The sequence below is a fragment of the Vipera berus genome (genome assembly GCF_964194415.1).
Source record: "Vipera berus genome assembly, chromosome: 3".
Lineage (NCBI taxonomy): Eukaryota > Metazoa > Chordata > Lepidosauria > Squamata > Viperidae > Vipera > Vipera berus.
In genome coordinates, this window is record NC_138204.1 from 131,120,214 (window position 1) to 131,134,279 (window position 14,066).

Consider the following 14,066-nt stretch of genomic DNA (forward strand, 5'->3'; position numbering starts at 1 on the left):
AACTTTGAAAACATAAGCCTCTGAGTAGACTTCTCCATCATCTTGCCTTGCCTTCCTGTTTAAGAAACAAATTTGCCATCTTTCGTTAAGCTAGCACAAGGCAGAGTTCAGTGCCAGATGGCAGAAGCAATGGGCCTGGGTTCCCTTCCCAGTTACCTCAACTGGTCCCACTTGGAAGTCTATGGGGATTTGTTGCTCTCGGATCTCTTTCAGGGCAGCCATGGCTATTCTTATGTCATCCAGGTCTTTAATCTGACGGTTCAGTTTCTTGCCGATTTCCTCTACAAAGGTGAAGACGTTTTCCATCTCTGTCCTGTATTTCTTATTACAGTGGCGTCCAAACGCAGTCATCCAAGCTTTGGTTTCAGTTGTAAGGGCCAATTTTAAATCCGCTACAGAACGTGATGGAGAAGCTTCAGTTAGGACCAGATTGTTTTATAAGTACTGGTACAACCCACATTAAATCCGCTATCCCCTCTTCCACATATTTGGTGACAAGAGACAAAATAGTAACACCTTTTTAGTACACCTCAGGGGAAGCAGCAAAAGCAGAGAGGTTTATAAGCTTTATTTTATGAACGCGATGAATGCTATGTAGAAATACATTCCACTGAGTCCAAAGAGATTTCTAGATAAACCTTTTGGTGGCAGGTAAAAGCATTTAATGTTTTGGGGAAAGATGAGAATTACACTGTCTGGAGAATGATGTAAAGTAGGATTGTCCACACTGTAAACTTCAAAGGGGCTAGCATACTCTTTTTCTTAAAAATGTTGGTGCAAGAGTTTGGAAATTTCTCTTTTCTTGTTAACTACCTCAGACCTTTAATCTAGATTTTTTAATGCTTTTTTTGCCTTATAATGGCAAAACAAAGGATAGGTTTAGGCTCTGATATTTCAGATTATCCAACCTTATTTTGGGACTACAGTCTTAATATTGCTTTGAAAAGCATTCTGAATGAAATTGAATAACATTTCCTACTAGCTAAACATGAAATTGCCATACCAGTATATAATGCAACAGTTCCCACATGTATGTATTCAGGTTCTGAATTAATTTTTAATTCTAAGTCTTGGTAATAAAGGATTTGGGATTCAAAATCAGACAGCAAAGGGCTTCCTTTGATGAAATTTTCAATGGTTTCTTCCTTCTCTCTCTGCCAGATGTGATGATAACATTTGAAACGCTCCAAAGCTGAAACAACTTCCTGAAACATTGATAAAAACCAACACAAGGCAATTGTATACAAACAGTTCCACTGCTAAATTTTGATATTATATTACTTCATGCAGTAATGACCCATGAACTTTGGCATTAAAGGTTCTCATTAATATCTGGAAAATCATGGGGTATGATTTATTCATTCATTCATTCATTCATATATTTATTAAATGTACAATATGCCACTTATCTCACCTAGAGCAGGCTGACAGCCAAATAAAAGCAGTAAGATAAAACATTTTAAAAATATTAACAATAAAATTAATTTAAGATTAATAAAGATGGAAAGGAAGGGAGCAAGATACACATGAGGTGGAGGTGGACCCTTATCTCAGTCCATTAAACACCTCTAATATGACATGCTCCCATCAGGCCCTTGTTGCCACCAAAAGCAGACTTGGTCTTTGTATAGCTTGTAAAACAAAACCATTTTGTTTTGCTTTGGTAGCCTTCCTGGACTAATTCATTTTGTACTGCTGAAATATTTTGCTTTTTCTCTCTCTCTGTTTCTGCTGTACACCCTGTACACCCGTCACCCCTTCACTCCCACTTTGTTCTCTTCCTTTGTTTCCTGCTTCATGATCCTTTCTCACATTCTGGACAATTCCTGGACTCCAACTTTCACTCCTATGCTTTTGCTCACCCTTTTGGTAGAACTGATTGTTGTACTTAGCACGGACACCAATTTAATTATTTCCTTGTTCTCTGAGATGGCTTTGTAGTAGTTCTTTTTCTGGATAGGAGAAGGCAAGATCACAGAGGCTGTATCAGAAGCTGCATCTAGACAAAAAAACCAAAACAAAACATGGAAATCTACATCAGAAGGCCAAAACTGGAACATTTTTCTAAAGCATATCTGTGATCAATCAGGAATATGTGGCTTTTGGGGGGCTGAGATGATATTTTGCCTTTTGGCGGCAAGAAAAGAGTGATACTCCAAAACATATACTGGGCCTCAATAAAAATTGGATTGGCTTCATATTTGGTTCATTTCAAGGTGAAATCTCTAGGTCAAGCTTTAGATGGCTTCCAGGGCAGTAGCAAGCATCCATTTGATAGTTGCTTGGATCTGCTCCAAAGTGGACTCTGGCCTTGAGATAGGTCCCATTTGGTATCTGAAGCTGGAGGAAGTCTCTTGCTGCTAATGAAGTTGACAGGGTTGTTGGAATTGCTTACTCGATATTAGAGTCTCTCTCTCTCTCTCTCTCTCTCTCTCTCTCTCTCTCTTTCCCTCCCTCCCTCCCTCCTTCCCTCTCTCTCTCCACCTTAGCTATAATTGTGCTTCGATATGCCTTTCAAAAACGTGTGCAGAGAAAATGTCATTTGGTACAGTGGATTGGCAAGGAGTGAAATAAAGGCTCTAGATTGCTTTAGTGAGAATGAATTGAGTTTCTGCAAGCAATTGGCATGTTGCAACCCTCGTAGGCTTCAAGGAGCTTCATGGAGGAGGTAGCAAAAAGAAAACCCAAAAAAATGGCACTTGTCCAGAGTTTACAGGAAGAATTATGGAAGATTGGTCTATCTCTTTGGAATTCCAAGAGGCAAAAGTGGACATTCCCTCCTGACTAATAAATTACTTGTTTAGAAGGTTAGTGTATCCACTGCTTTAAGTTAATCCTTTCATGCATGAAAATAAGGTTTTGTCTTGCCAGCTCTCTTGTCTTACCTTTTACCTTGACAACCTTTTTCCTCTTCTTCTTATTCCGAGGCTAATTCAATCCATTAATCTAAGGCTGCTCTGACTTTGACATTCACACAGACATTACTAATGGGATGAGAGTATCTTTCCCACATTCTAAAGATATGTGCTTAAAGTATGTTATTACCATCACATTGTTTAATTGTTGCATCAATGCAATGATACATAACAGTTAAAAGACTTTGTATTTAAATCTTAGGATAGTCAAGAAACATAGATAAATACTAATATATTACCCTGGTTTCCAACTTCAGTGTCTTTCATTTCAGTCTCAGAATCACTGCCTCCTTCATTTCGTAAAGCAAGCATTTTGCGTTCTAACAACTTTTTCTGGGCAGAATGGGGAAAAAAAACACCTTAGACTTCAACAGCCAAAACTGCATACCGTTTATCAGTAGACCTCTTTGAAGCACATAAACCCATACCTTTGATAGTCTCTCCTTACTCCACTGACCAACTCCCTTCATGGTGCTTACAATACAGTCGACAGCTTTGTTGAGTGTTTGCTGGATTTCTTCAAGGGTTGGCATTATAGCAAAATTTGGAATAGAAAGGATAACACTAGCTTTAAAGATGGTTGAAGCATTTTGTTTCTGCTTTGAGATATTCTCGCTATCTATATGGAAATGAGAAACACAATCCTTATTAATCCACTTAGATACAGACTAAAATCCACATCTTCCAAACAGCCAATGGTTAGATAATTCATCAAAGCTTGTGGTAAAGATACAGTGAAAAAACACAACTGATTTTGTTTGAATAGAAAAACCAAGGAACCTTGGTTCATTGTGTTCAATTTAAAAGATAACTTCCTTGAAAACTTTAACACAATGAAGCACAAGGTACTTGGGCCACAAGTAATATACATCATGTGAACCATGCTGGTCATACAGTCATGAAAAGACCAATTTATTGATGAAACATGTATTCTTTGGAGATTGCATATATCTGCACTGCTCACAGATTCCCTTCTACCATAAATACTTCAAGATGTGCTTTCATTAGAACAAACAAAAAGCTATCTTGCTTTGAACTTTCAGCATTTTGTCCCATATACTGGGTTGGATTCAGATCAATAATACTATTCGCATTGGGAAAACTTCCATTTGCATGAACATTGGAATTGAAGCCAAGAGAGGCCAAATAAGAAGGCAAACAGTAGTGTTAAGCTACATTTTATTCCTCCTAGGTTTATTTCATGCTGCTCTGCAGAATCAACCATCTTCTCTTCAGAAAGAAAGAGGAGTTATCGCAGAGTTGGTTTTTCCATTTCCTTTTACCAGTTTAAGTCTATTGTAATAATTATTTTGTTCAAAAAACATTTGGTCCTCAGACCTCCTTGGTTATAAATCTGAACAACCATATCTACAACTTGGGAACTTTCCTGGAGTTAGAGCTCCTGCTGGATTACCAAGTGGAGGTCAGGGCCAAGGAGGCCTCTGCCCAGCTGCAACCCTATCTAGAATAAGACCGCTGGTAATGGTGAATCACGTCCTAGTCACCATTAGGCTAGATTATTGCAATACACTTCACAAGGGATTATCTTTGAAAACAGGTGCAAAATGGAGCAGCCTAAATGCTAGCGTACGAAAGCCACTCTAGCTATAAAACTCTTATGAGCTCCACACGGCTAAAATTCATGTGAGTAAAATTCAAGGTATTGTTTTTTCATTTATATTTCCTTACATGGCTTGGCTCCCAGGTGACCTCCAGGACTGTTGTTTCATGTGAAAGTGGCCTAACACAGACACTCATTCTGAGTAGGTAGGTGAGCATATGGCAACAATACTTTCCTATGACATCATTTAGATGCTGTCCTGGATATTTTGACATTACAAAAATGTCTAGGCTTCAATAGCACATTAAGCAATGAGCCCAAATACAATTTTGTCTATCACATGTCATTTCTGCTTAAACAGTAATATTATGTTCAATGGAGTTATACCCTGAGTATACTATTTAGGAGTAAATCTCACTGCATTTCATCAACAAGCTATTTTTAGAATGTTCTTCTATTTTTTAATACTGACTGTCAACAAAGATATGTTCACATTATTGGTAGACCAATGTTCAAGAAGCACAAAATCAGAGTTGCAATGCACTGCCATTTTCATCACAGCAAATATTACAATGGTGGCACAGAGCTGTGACATGGGCACTTCAGAACGAGTTGTTCTACTGATTTCTTAATTCTAGTTTATGGATAAGACTCCGCGTAATCTATATGGAGAAATAGACTAATTAGGAGGAGTGCTGTAGAGATGTGCTTTTTTCACACTACCCTCCTTCCTTGACACCACCTTACTCTTTCACACCACACTCACAACATAATTGGGTTCTCCATGCTATATAAATGGTTTCTTCATAACAATCAACTTCTTTTTTTGCTGAAAGAAAGTTAAGAAAGGAAAGCAATTACCTAAAAAACTGATCACAGAAGAAGCGTGAATTTGCTTGCGTATGGCCTCCAGAGTGTTACGAATAACTTTCAGAAGGGCATCAACATTGCGATGACTGAAATGGGAAAGCAGTTCCTGAGCTTCTTCTTCGATCATCTCCATTTCTTTCTTTTTTTTCTTGGTTAAAGGAGAAGACAATCCTACTGAAATCTGACTAGCAGTCTGTGAGGATGCTAAGACGTCCAATGGACCTTCTTCTTCTATAGATGGGAATAATGACTGAATTAAATCAGCAAAATTCTGATCAACCAATAAATGAATCATCAGTACTGTCAATAGATATATGCATCCTTATGCAATTCCATATTTCTTTATGGCTTTAGGGTACTGTGATAATAATCAGCATTGAGTTTTAAATGGACAAAGGAAAATATATGAATAAGAATTGGTTGGGTCTATTATTGTCATCATCGCTATCATTTTACAATAATAAAGCCAGCAATAATGGGAGGATCTAGCATCTCTCTCCTTTTTCTACACAACAGGAGCATTTCAGTATTAGCATGTGTTTTCTAACAATACTTTACTTTAAACTGTCCTGTTTAGATTATTGCTTCAGCAGCTTGCCGAATGAATTAACGACCAAAGCCTGCATATTGTTAACCTTTCAAGGTAGGCCAGACAAGAACAAACTCAGAGAACTAACAATATCTTTATCGTAAGGCTAGAGTAATTGAATTTTGCAAGTTTGAAAGCCTTCTCCTCTCCTTTACTTTTACTCCCAGAAAACCAGGGAGGGTCCCTTCTAAAACACTTCCCATGCCTCTTTTCTTTGTGTGGACTGAGATACCTCTTGCAAGAGTTGTTTAGGCTGCGGCTCTTCCTCTTCTTTCCCAAGGTCATTTTCACATGCCATTACACAAAAATCCAGGATTCCTGTGCTATGTATTGGTCTGACTCAAATTTACTTAATTAAAATAGAAGAGTTACAAAAGCTTATTGCATCAGTTGCCCTTTCTTACAGATTACTCTTTGAAAAGTTTTGCTCTTACTATTCAGATGTTTCTCACATTACTGAAATATTCCACACCCCAAAGGTTTCTAGCACTGTCAGTGTAAATATATGCTTGTATAAGCATGAAAAATGCCTTAGCTGCAAAGTGTTCTATCTAGAATTTTGATCCTCTTCTTATTCTTTAAATAACTTAAAGAAATGGGAAAAGTGTTCCCATTGGCTCAATTTGCATTAGCTATGTAGGTGGCAGAATTCATTATGTTGCTGAAATATACTATTCCAGGGATCCATAATCCCCAGTCCGTGGACTGGTACTGGTCCGTGGCATGCCAGAAACCGGTCTGCGCAAACCAGTGAAGCCCCATCTGAGGGATGCAAGCAGCACGAAAATCTACACCCCTTCTGGTCTGTGGAAAAAACTCTCTCCATGGTGATCAAAAGGTTGGGGACTTCTGTACTATTCCATACATTTATTTTATTTCATTTACTTGTATTCTAACTTACAAGCCATGAGGAGGATAAACAAGTAAAGGTAAAGGTAAAGGTTCCCCCACACATCTGTGCTAGTCGTTTCCAACTCTAGGGGCCGGTGCTCATCTCCGTTTCAAAGCCGAAGAGCCAGCACTTGTCCGAGGACGTCTCTGTGGTCATGTGGCCGGCATGACTAGATGCCAAAGGTGCACGGAACGCTGTTACCTTCCCACCGTAGTGGTCCCTATTTTTCTACTTGCATTTTTACGTGCTTTCGAACTGCTAGGTTGGCAGAAGCTGGGACGAGTAACAGGCGCTCACTCTGTTACGCGGCACTCGGGATTCGACCCGCCAAACTGCCGACCTTCTGATTGATAGGCTCAGCATCCTAACCCACTGATCCACCACGTCCCTTCATAAACAAGTAATATAGTGCTAATTTAATATGGTATGTTTGCTGTTACCTTCGTTAATTCCTTCCGTTCTGCTTCCACTCAGAAAACTCTCACCAGTGTCTCCCTTATGCTGAGCATCCAGATCTAGCAACATGTTGATAAGCTCATTTGTTGCTTCTTCTGCTAATGAACTTTTGAGATGCAGTGTGTATACTCCTTTGGTACAGAGCTCCTGGAAACAAAATATGGAGCATTCAGTTAAATTTCACTCTAGTTTAGCAATGCTGGCAATAGGATACACTTAAAAACTCAAGACGATCTCAACATTCTCCTGTGCTGCATATCCACAAAAGAAGAGAAAAGTTTCATAGCCATGAGAAACATGAATTAAAGACAGTGGAGAACTCCTAACCAAATAGTAAACATGTCTGATTGACTGATTCTAATGAGTTTCCAAGACCAGGCAAGGTAAACTAGCTACTCCCATCAGCTGGGGCTGTCAGAAATATAGTTGTTCTTGATTCAAGAGCAGTTTCCTCCATTTGTATTATGAATATGAAGCGGGTAACCACTGACAGAAAAGAAAAATCTGCTATCAACTGACATTTCTGTATTTAAAAAAAACAAAACAAATGGAGCCCCAATTCCAAAGAAAAGAGAATAAAACCTTTCCCAAATCTGAATGTTTTAAGACACACAGAAGTATTACTATGACAAAATAAATGGACCCAAGCATATCCTCAGAAGTATGTTCTACTACCTGCATAATATTAATGGCATCAGATATTATAAGTTAGAGCAAGTGGGGATAAATCTTTTATTGTTTCTTCATTATGAAATCTCATCATAATTACAAACGGTAAACTCATATGCACCAGGTAGCTCTCAGAGGCCTTGCCTGCAGCCCTCTGCTATTATTAATTTAATCACACAATCTCTCCCAGGTGCCTACAGTTATGCAAAAGACTACTAATGTGATTTGTTTTTAGCTTTGGCTCCATGCACTGTGTGAATCCTGAACTGTGGTTTGCAAACTAAGATTTATTTATGTTGCAGTGATTCATATGAAGAAGTCACTGTGGCTTATTCAGTAAAAACATAGTTAAAACAAGTCAGCCCTAAAATGCTAGTATTTCATTTTTGACATTTTTTGACTCCTATGAAGTATGTCAATGCAAGACATGGACTTTCCCACAGCAGGAAAGTTTGTCATTTGTTTTCCAGGCCTCATTTGACCGTCTTTGAAGCAAAGTGTAAATATATATAAATTTACCCAAGCATTTCCTTGAATGTTTGTTTTGCCTAGTGGTCCCATAGGATTAGATTCTATAGGTTTTGAGTAGATTAGTGTAATATTTGAAACCTCCTTGTTTTGGTGCCCACTCAATTTTTGTTTCACTCATTTTTCAAAGGTAAGCTATCTTCGAAGGTTTGGGGTCCCTCAAAGTTTCTTGTATATCAAGAGAGAGGGAGTGCAAGCACTTATCTTGACATATACCAAGAAATGTTTTTCAAAAGATTTGAATCATTTTTGTTACAACCATGTGGTGGTATCTACTGAACAGAAAGAGCAAATGGGCAGTCACTTCCACAAAGGGCCATTGCTGATTCTACATGCAGAATAACTAGCAGATGCTTCTCATCAGGCTTTACATTCTAAATCATGCCCATGGTCCACACCCACAACTTCTGATATATGAATTTCTATGTTTTGTTATTTTCTTTCAGAGTTATTTGAATTTTTATTCTCTTTCTTTCATTGGGTTCACACATCACACTAATCCAGACATGTCAAATGTATCAGAGCTTTTTCACCATTGCCGGCAATGGGGTGACGCATCCAGTCCGTGGGCCGGCAGTTTGACACCCCTGCACTAATCCATACTAATCTGAGAACCCGCCCACAGTGTCTTATTTCACAAGTCATGGTTAAAAAAAACAAAGAATGACTTGGAACGATATAGCAATCTAACCTATTTTCCCAGCTTCCATTCTTCCTAGCAGTTTCTTAGCAGCCAGTATTCCTAAGGATTAACCTTTATTTCTAGGACTCCTTAAGCATCCTTATATCTTGGAGGGAGTGAGGTCAAGGACACCATTTTGGTTCTTGCCCCTTCTCTTATTTGTGCCTGATGTTTTCTGGTAACATGCTGTTACTGATGCAATGGTATACACTCTTCTGGTTTCTATTTCAACAGGGCCTGAATGTATAAACTCTGAAACAGATTGTGGCCACATATTACTGTCTTTTTTAAAAAAAAAACAACCCTTTTTCCATAAAAGAAATATTGTGACTGCATGATGCCTATGCTGCCTACTTCAAACAAAGACTGGCTATTGTGCTGTCATGCCAACACTACCTGCCTGAGCTGACTACTGTGATTCATAGCAATGCTTCATATCTGCCTTCTTTAGTGACTGGGCATTGTGGCCTCATGTTAATGGTATCTGCCGGACGAAAAGAGGCACACTGACCCCTGTAGCTACCTTTGCCAATCATTTCAACAACAGCAACAAAAAGATGTCTTCTATTTGCTAAGTCAGATAGCAGTTTTTTATTTTCTTTTTCTTCTATCTCTCAAATGCATAATTCAGCTCTATGCATACACATAGGCACTGCCATCCATAAATGATTTAAAAGCTACTGATTTCATTTCTCTGTGCTATTGCCTGTCTGATGTCTGTCACTCCTATTGTATAGCAGGAAATAAGAGTTAGTGATTGGGGAGAATGAGGATGGGGGGAGGGAATCAAAAAGACTAACTTTGAGAATGGTCACCATTATTCTTGTGGAGCAAAAGAAAACAAAAGTATCATTTCTAACCCTGCAAAAATTAAACAAAAAACTCCACTCTGAATATCAGGTGACAAAGAGAAGAATCCTAATCTGACCTCTTTCTTTGTAACATACTATTTTTTTTACAATACATCCTATTGTACTATACTTTTTCTAAGCAACCAGTTAGTATTCTCTGCTGCTGCCGGCATCAACTTCCCTCCGCCCTGTGCGCTCCCACAGAGAGGGCCTCCTCAGGGTGCCACCCATCAGAGAATGTCGTCTGGTGGCCCCCAGGGGGAGGTCCTTCTCTGTGGGCGCGCCGGATTTGTGGAACCGTTTGCCGGTTGAGCTCCGGATGGCGCCCGACCTCCGCTCCTTCCGACGCGATCTGAAGACCTACTTGTTCGAACAAGCCGGCCTGGCCTGATGGGTGATGGGTTTGGGTTTTTATTATTGTTTTAATGTATTTTAACTTACTGCTGTAAGCTTTTGGGCACCCTGTTTAATCTCTTTTAATTTTTGTATTCTTGTATTTTTGTATGTTTGCCCTGTTCACCGCCCTGAGTCCTTCGGGAGAAGGGCGGTATACAAATAAAATTATTATTATTATTATTATTATTATTATTATTATTATTATTATTATTATTATTATTATTATTATTATTATTATTATTATTATTATTATTATTATTATTATTATTATTATTATTATTACTATACAACTCACACCCTGGTCGGTACCTCTTTACTCTCCTACCATTGGGTAGGAGATATAGAAGTATAGCCAGCTGCACCAACAGACTGAAGAACAGTTTCTATCCATGGGCTGTCAAGCTCCTGAACGGGAAATAAATCTATGTATGATAGACTTGTGAGGCCAGCGCATTGTGCAATTAGCTCACATGGTGTAACAAGATGGTGGGTTTCTTGTCACTGTGAGTTGTGGGGGGGGCACAAAGGGAGGCTCAGCCAATCTCATTGTATACATGTTGTACTTTGATAATAAAGGTTCATTCATTCATTCATTCATTACTGAGAATTAATGTCACAATGTGTAATAGAGGGTTTGGAGGGTTGTTAGAGGTTTTGAAGGGGGGGTATTGTTTTGTTTTGTGCCTTCAAGACAGTGTTGACTCCTTGATTTTTCTTGGCAAGATTTCTGAAGTGAAGTTTCCTGTTGCAGAAAATGAAACTATAGGATTGTACCTTTGTCATGTGAAGGAACTGCTCACAGGTCAGTGGATCATCTTCAGGAAGAGTGCAGAGTGGAACGATACTAATTTCTTGAAGAATAGCACTAATGCGAAATTCTACTAAGTCATTTACTCGATCAAGGAGCAGCTCAAGGTTATCTTGAAAAGCAAAGAAGATACATTTCGTTACCATATTTTTAAGAGCCAAGCCTCTCTCTGAAAACATGTAAGAAGAATATGATAGCATCTCACACCAACTTTAAGCCTCATCTTTCTCGGATAGCAGAATTCGTCCTCAAAGTTGTCAAGGGGGCAAAAGAAAACATTCCAATGGGATCAGTCTCTAAGATGTTCAAAACTGAGTGCAGCTTTTATCGTAATGTACTCTTAAAGAAAGTGCCGACACTGACACAGACTCTTATTAGTTTGAACACTGACCAACAATCTATAGACTAATAGAGGAAAACAGCAGATGAAGACTTCATATTTCTTGATTTATTGGGTCATTTTTTTCAGCTTTTCCCCCATGAACTCAAGGCTGTTCACATAGGGAATTTTCTTTCAGTTTATCTCTTTCTGCCTTTCCAGTAAAAGCAGACTACAAAAGCAAGTTTGCTACCTTACGCAAAGCCTTTTTTTTTTAACAAACCACAATGGCTGGGTTCTCACTACAGGCTAAGCCAAATTCAAAGAAACGTAATCACAAATGTCTTTTCCTGCAATAGAAAAAGATAAAAAGGGCCCAAGGGGCAACAACCGGGCATCTGTAAAGATACTTCTTCACCCATGTAAATCAAAACCTTTATATTTCTTTTGCTACAGCCTCAACAGCAATCCCATACTACATGAATTCTCTAGCAAAAAATATCAATGAATGTCAGAATAACAGAGTAACCAAGTTGGAAGGGCCCTTGGAGTTCTTCTAGTCCAACCCCGCTACTCAAGGAGGAAACCCTGAACTTTTCAAACAAACAGTTGTCCATTTTTTTTCTTAAAATCCTCCAGTGTTGGCGCACCCACAACTTCTGGAGGCAAGTCGTTCCACTGAGTAATTGTTCTGTCAGGAAATTTCTCCTTAGTTCTCTCCTTGATTAGTTTCCATCCATAGTTTCTTGTCCTGCCTTCAGGTACTTTGGAGAATAGGTTGGCCCTGTCTTCTTTTTTGGCAACCCCTTAGGTATTGGAACACTGCTATCATATCATCCCTAATCCTTCTTTTCGTTAAACCAGACACTTTCTCTATTTTGGGGAAAAATGAACCATAGATGATAAATTGTCTACCATCATGCCTACTTCCTGTCTATCCCAAAGGTGTTTTTTCATGAGGCACAACTGGGCTTGTTTTTCTTGGAAGACATTTCGCTTCTCATCCAAGCTTCTTCACATCTGACTGGATGGTGGGGAATGGAAGAATTTATATTTCTTGCAGACAGCTGGTCATTTGCATTCTTTTACAGCAGGGGTGTCAAATTGTCAGCCCATGGGCCGGATATGTCATGCCAAAACCACGCCCACCCCATTGCTGGCAATGAGAAAAAAAGTTGTGATACGTCACAACACATCATGTGACATTGCGAGTTTGACACCCATGTTTTAGAGAGTCATTGAGGCCACTTGGAGGTTTATCTATGTCCTCAAGGTCACCTGAATGGTGGAAATGGGTGTGGAGCCTTCTTGGAACTGCTGAAAGGATTGTGTTGTAGACTGGAGACAGATGATGTCGTATCCCTTCCTGTCTATTGAAAGAGGGCTCTTTGAAATTGCATACAGTCCTTTCAGCAGAAGAATTCTGGGAGTTGAAGTCCAGACTTCTTAAACTTGCCAAGGTTGAGAAACACTGAGATAGACCACACACAAAGACTTACCAAGTTTACTGAAAATATTCTCTAAATAAGTTCCAATATTAAGGGATGTCCAGGTCAGTGTGGTTATTCCTGGTTGGATCGACTCATCAACTTTAGCCACATGAGGAGCCATGAGAGCATGAAGTGGGACTTGGATTTTTGATTTTATTCTCTTATATTCTGCCAGCATCACCTGAAAAAGAACCAACTTAAATTGTAACTGAAAGTATAATTGCAAATTCACTTAACTGGTCACGATCTGTTGCATACATTTCAAAGTTTATTTGCATAGCCTGTGACTGAAAATAAAAAATACTAGAAGGACAATAATCAAGTATTGAAATTAGAAATTAAGAGGAAGTAAAACAAGATTATCAAGTTTGTTTTTCAACACACTGAAGTATAAAGTTCCAGTTAGACTGGAACCTGAAAGCTTCCCTTTTTGGCATTTTTATTCATCTTTTTTGCCATAATTTATTCATCTTTACATCCGAATCACATCCCTGTTTCAGTGATTAGAGAACCTGAACTAAACCAGCTTTTTACGGGTATGTTTAGCAGCAAATGTTATACAACTATTTAAAGAAGTCAGGAAGAGAAAAGCTTTTTTTTAAAAAAAAGGAAAAAAGCGTTTAAAAATTTATTTCCAGGCATTTATCTGCAGCAGAACAAGAATACCTGTAGTTGGTTGAAATTTCGTTTGTAGGCATCCTGTTTGTCTTGAACAGCAATGGCCAGTGGTGGGATTTCTAGCCCCATGCGTGCCATGCACTTAGTTTCCCTGATTAAGGTGAGAATCTCAGGATCAAAATTCACAAATATTTCTCCAGTCTCTGGAGCTTTCACCAATAATGATGCCTGAAGTCCTGCTTTAATTAGCTGGACCTAGAAATAACAAGCGTTCCACATATTAACCTCATCAAATAGATTATCAGAGACAGATATCAAGAGTTTCAGAGAAGAACTAGTAAACAGGTTCAGCCACATATAAGCATTTGACTTTTTCTGACCTAAACAGTGATAGATCCCAGCTCTGCTAGCTACAGTATGTA

General features: G+C 38.7%; 1 protein-coding gene across 1 annotated transcript in view; it reads right to left on the bottom strand.

The window, feature by feature from the left end:
- DNAH5 (dynein axonemal heavy chain 5) overlaps positions 1–14,066 on the bottom strand; it is a gene marked incomplete at its 5' end in the record, with an annotated part of 158,139 nt that overhangs the window by 124,669 nt on the left and 19,404 nt on the right. The window contains 10 exons of the mRNA XM_081325578.1: positions 157–392; positions 1,004–1,205; positions 1,863–1,999; positions 3,155–3,248; positions 3,344–3,534; positions 5,338–5,577; positions 7,268–7,430; positions 11,184–11,329; positions 13,036–13,207; positions 13,693–13,899. Of these exons, the coding sequence (XP_081181704.1) occupies positions 157–392; positions 1,004–1,205; positions 1,863–1,999; positions 3,155–3,248; positions 3,344–3,534; positions 5,338–5,577; positions 7,268–7,430; positions 11,184–11,329; positions 13,036–13,207; positions 13,693–13,899 (1,788 nt within the window). The remainder of the gene's footprint in view (positions 1–156; positions 393–1,003; positions 1,206–1,862; positions 2,000–3,154; positions 3,249–3,343; positions 3,535–5,337; positions 5,578–7,267; positions 7,431–11,183; positions 11,330–13,035; positions 13,208–13,692; positions 13,900–14,066) is intronic.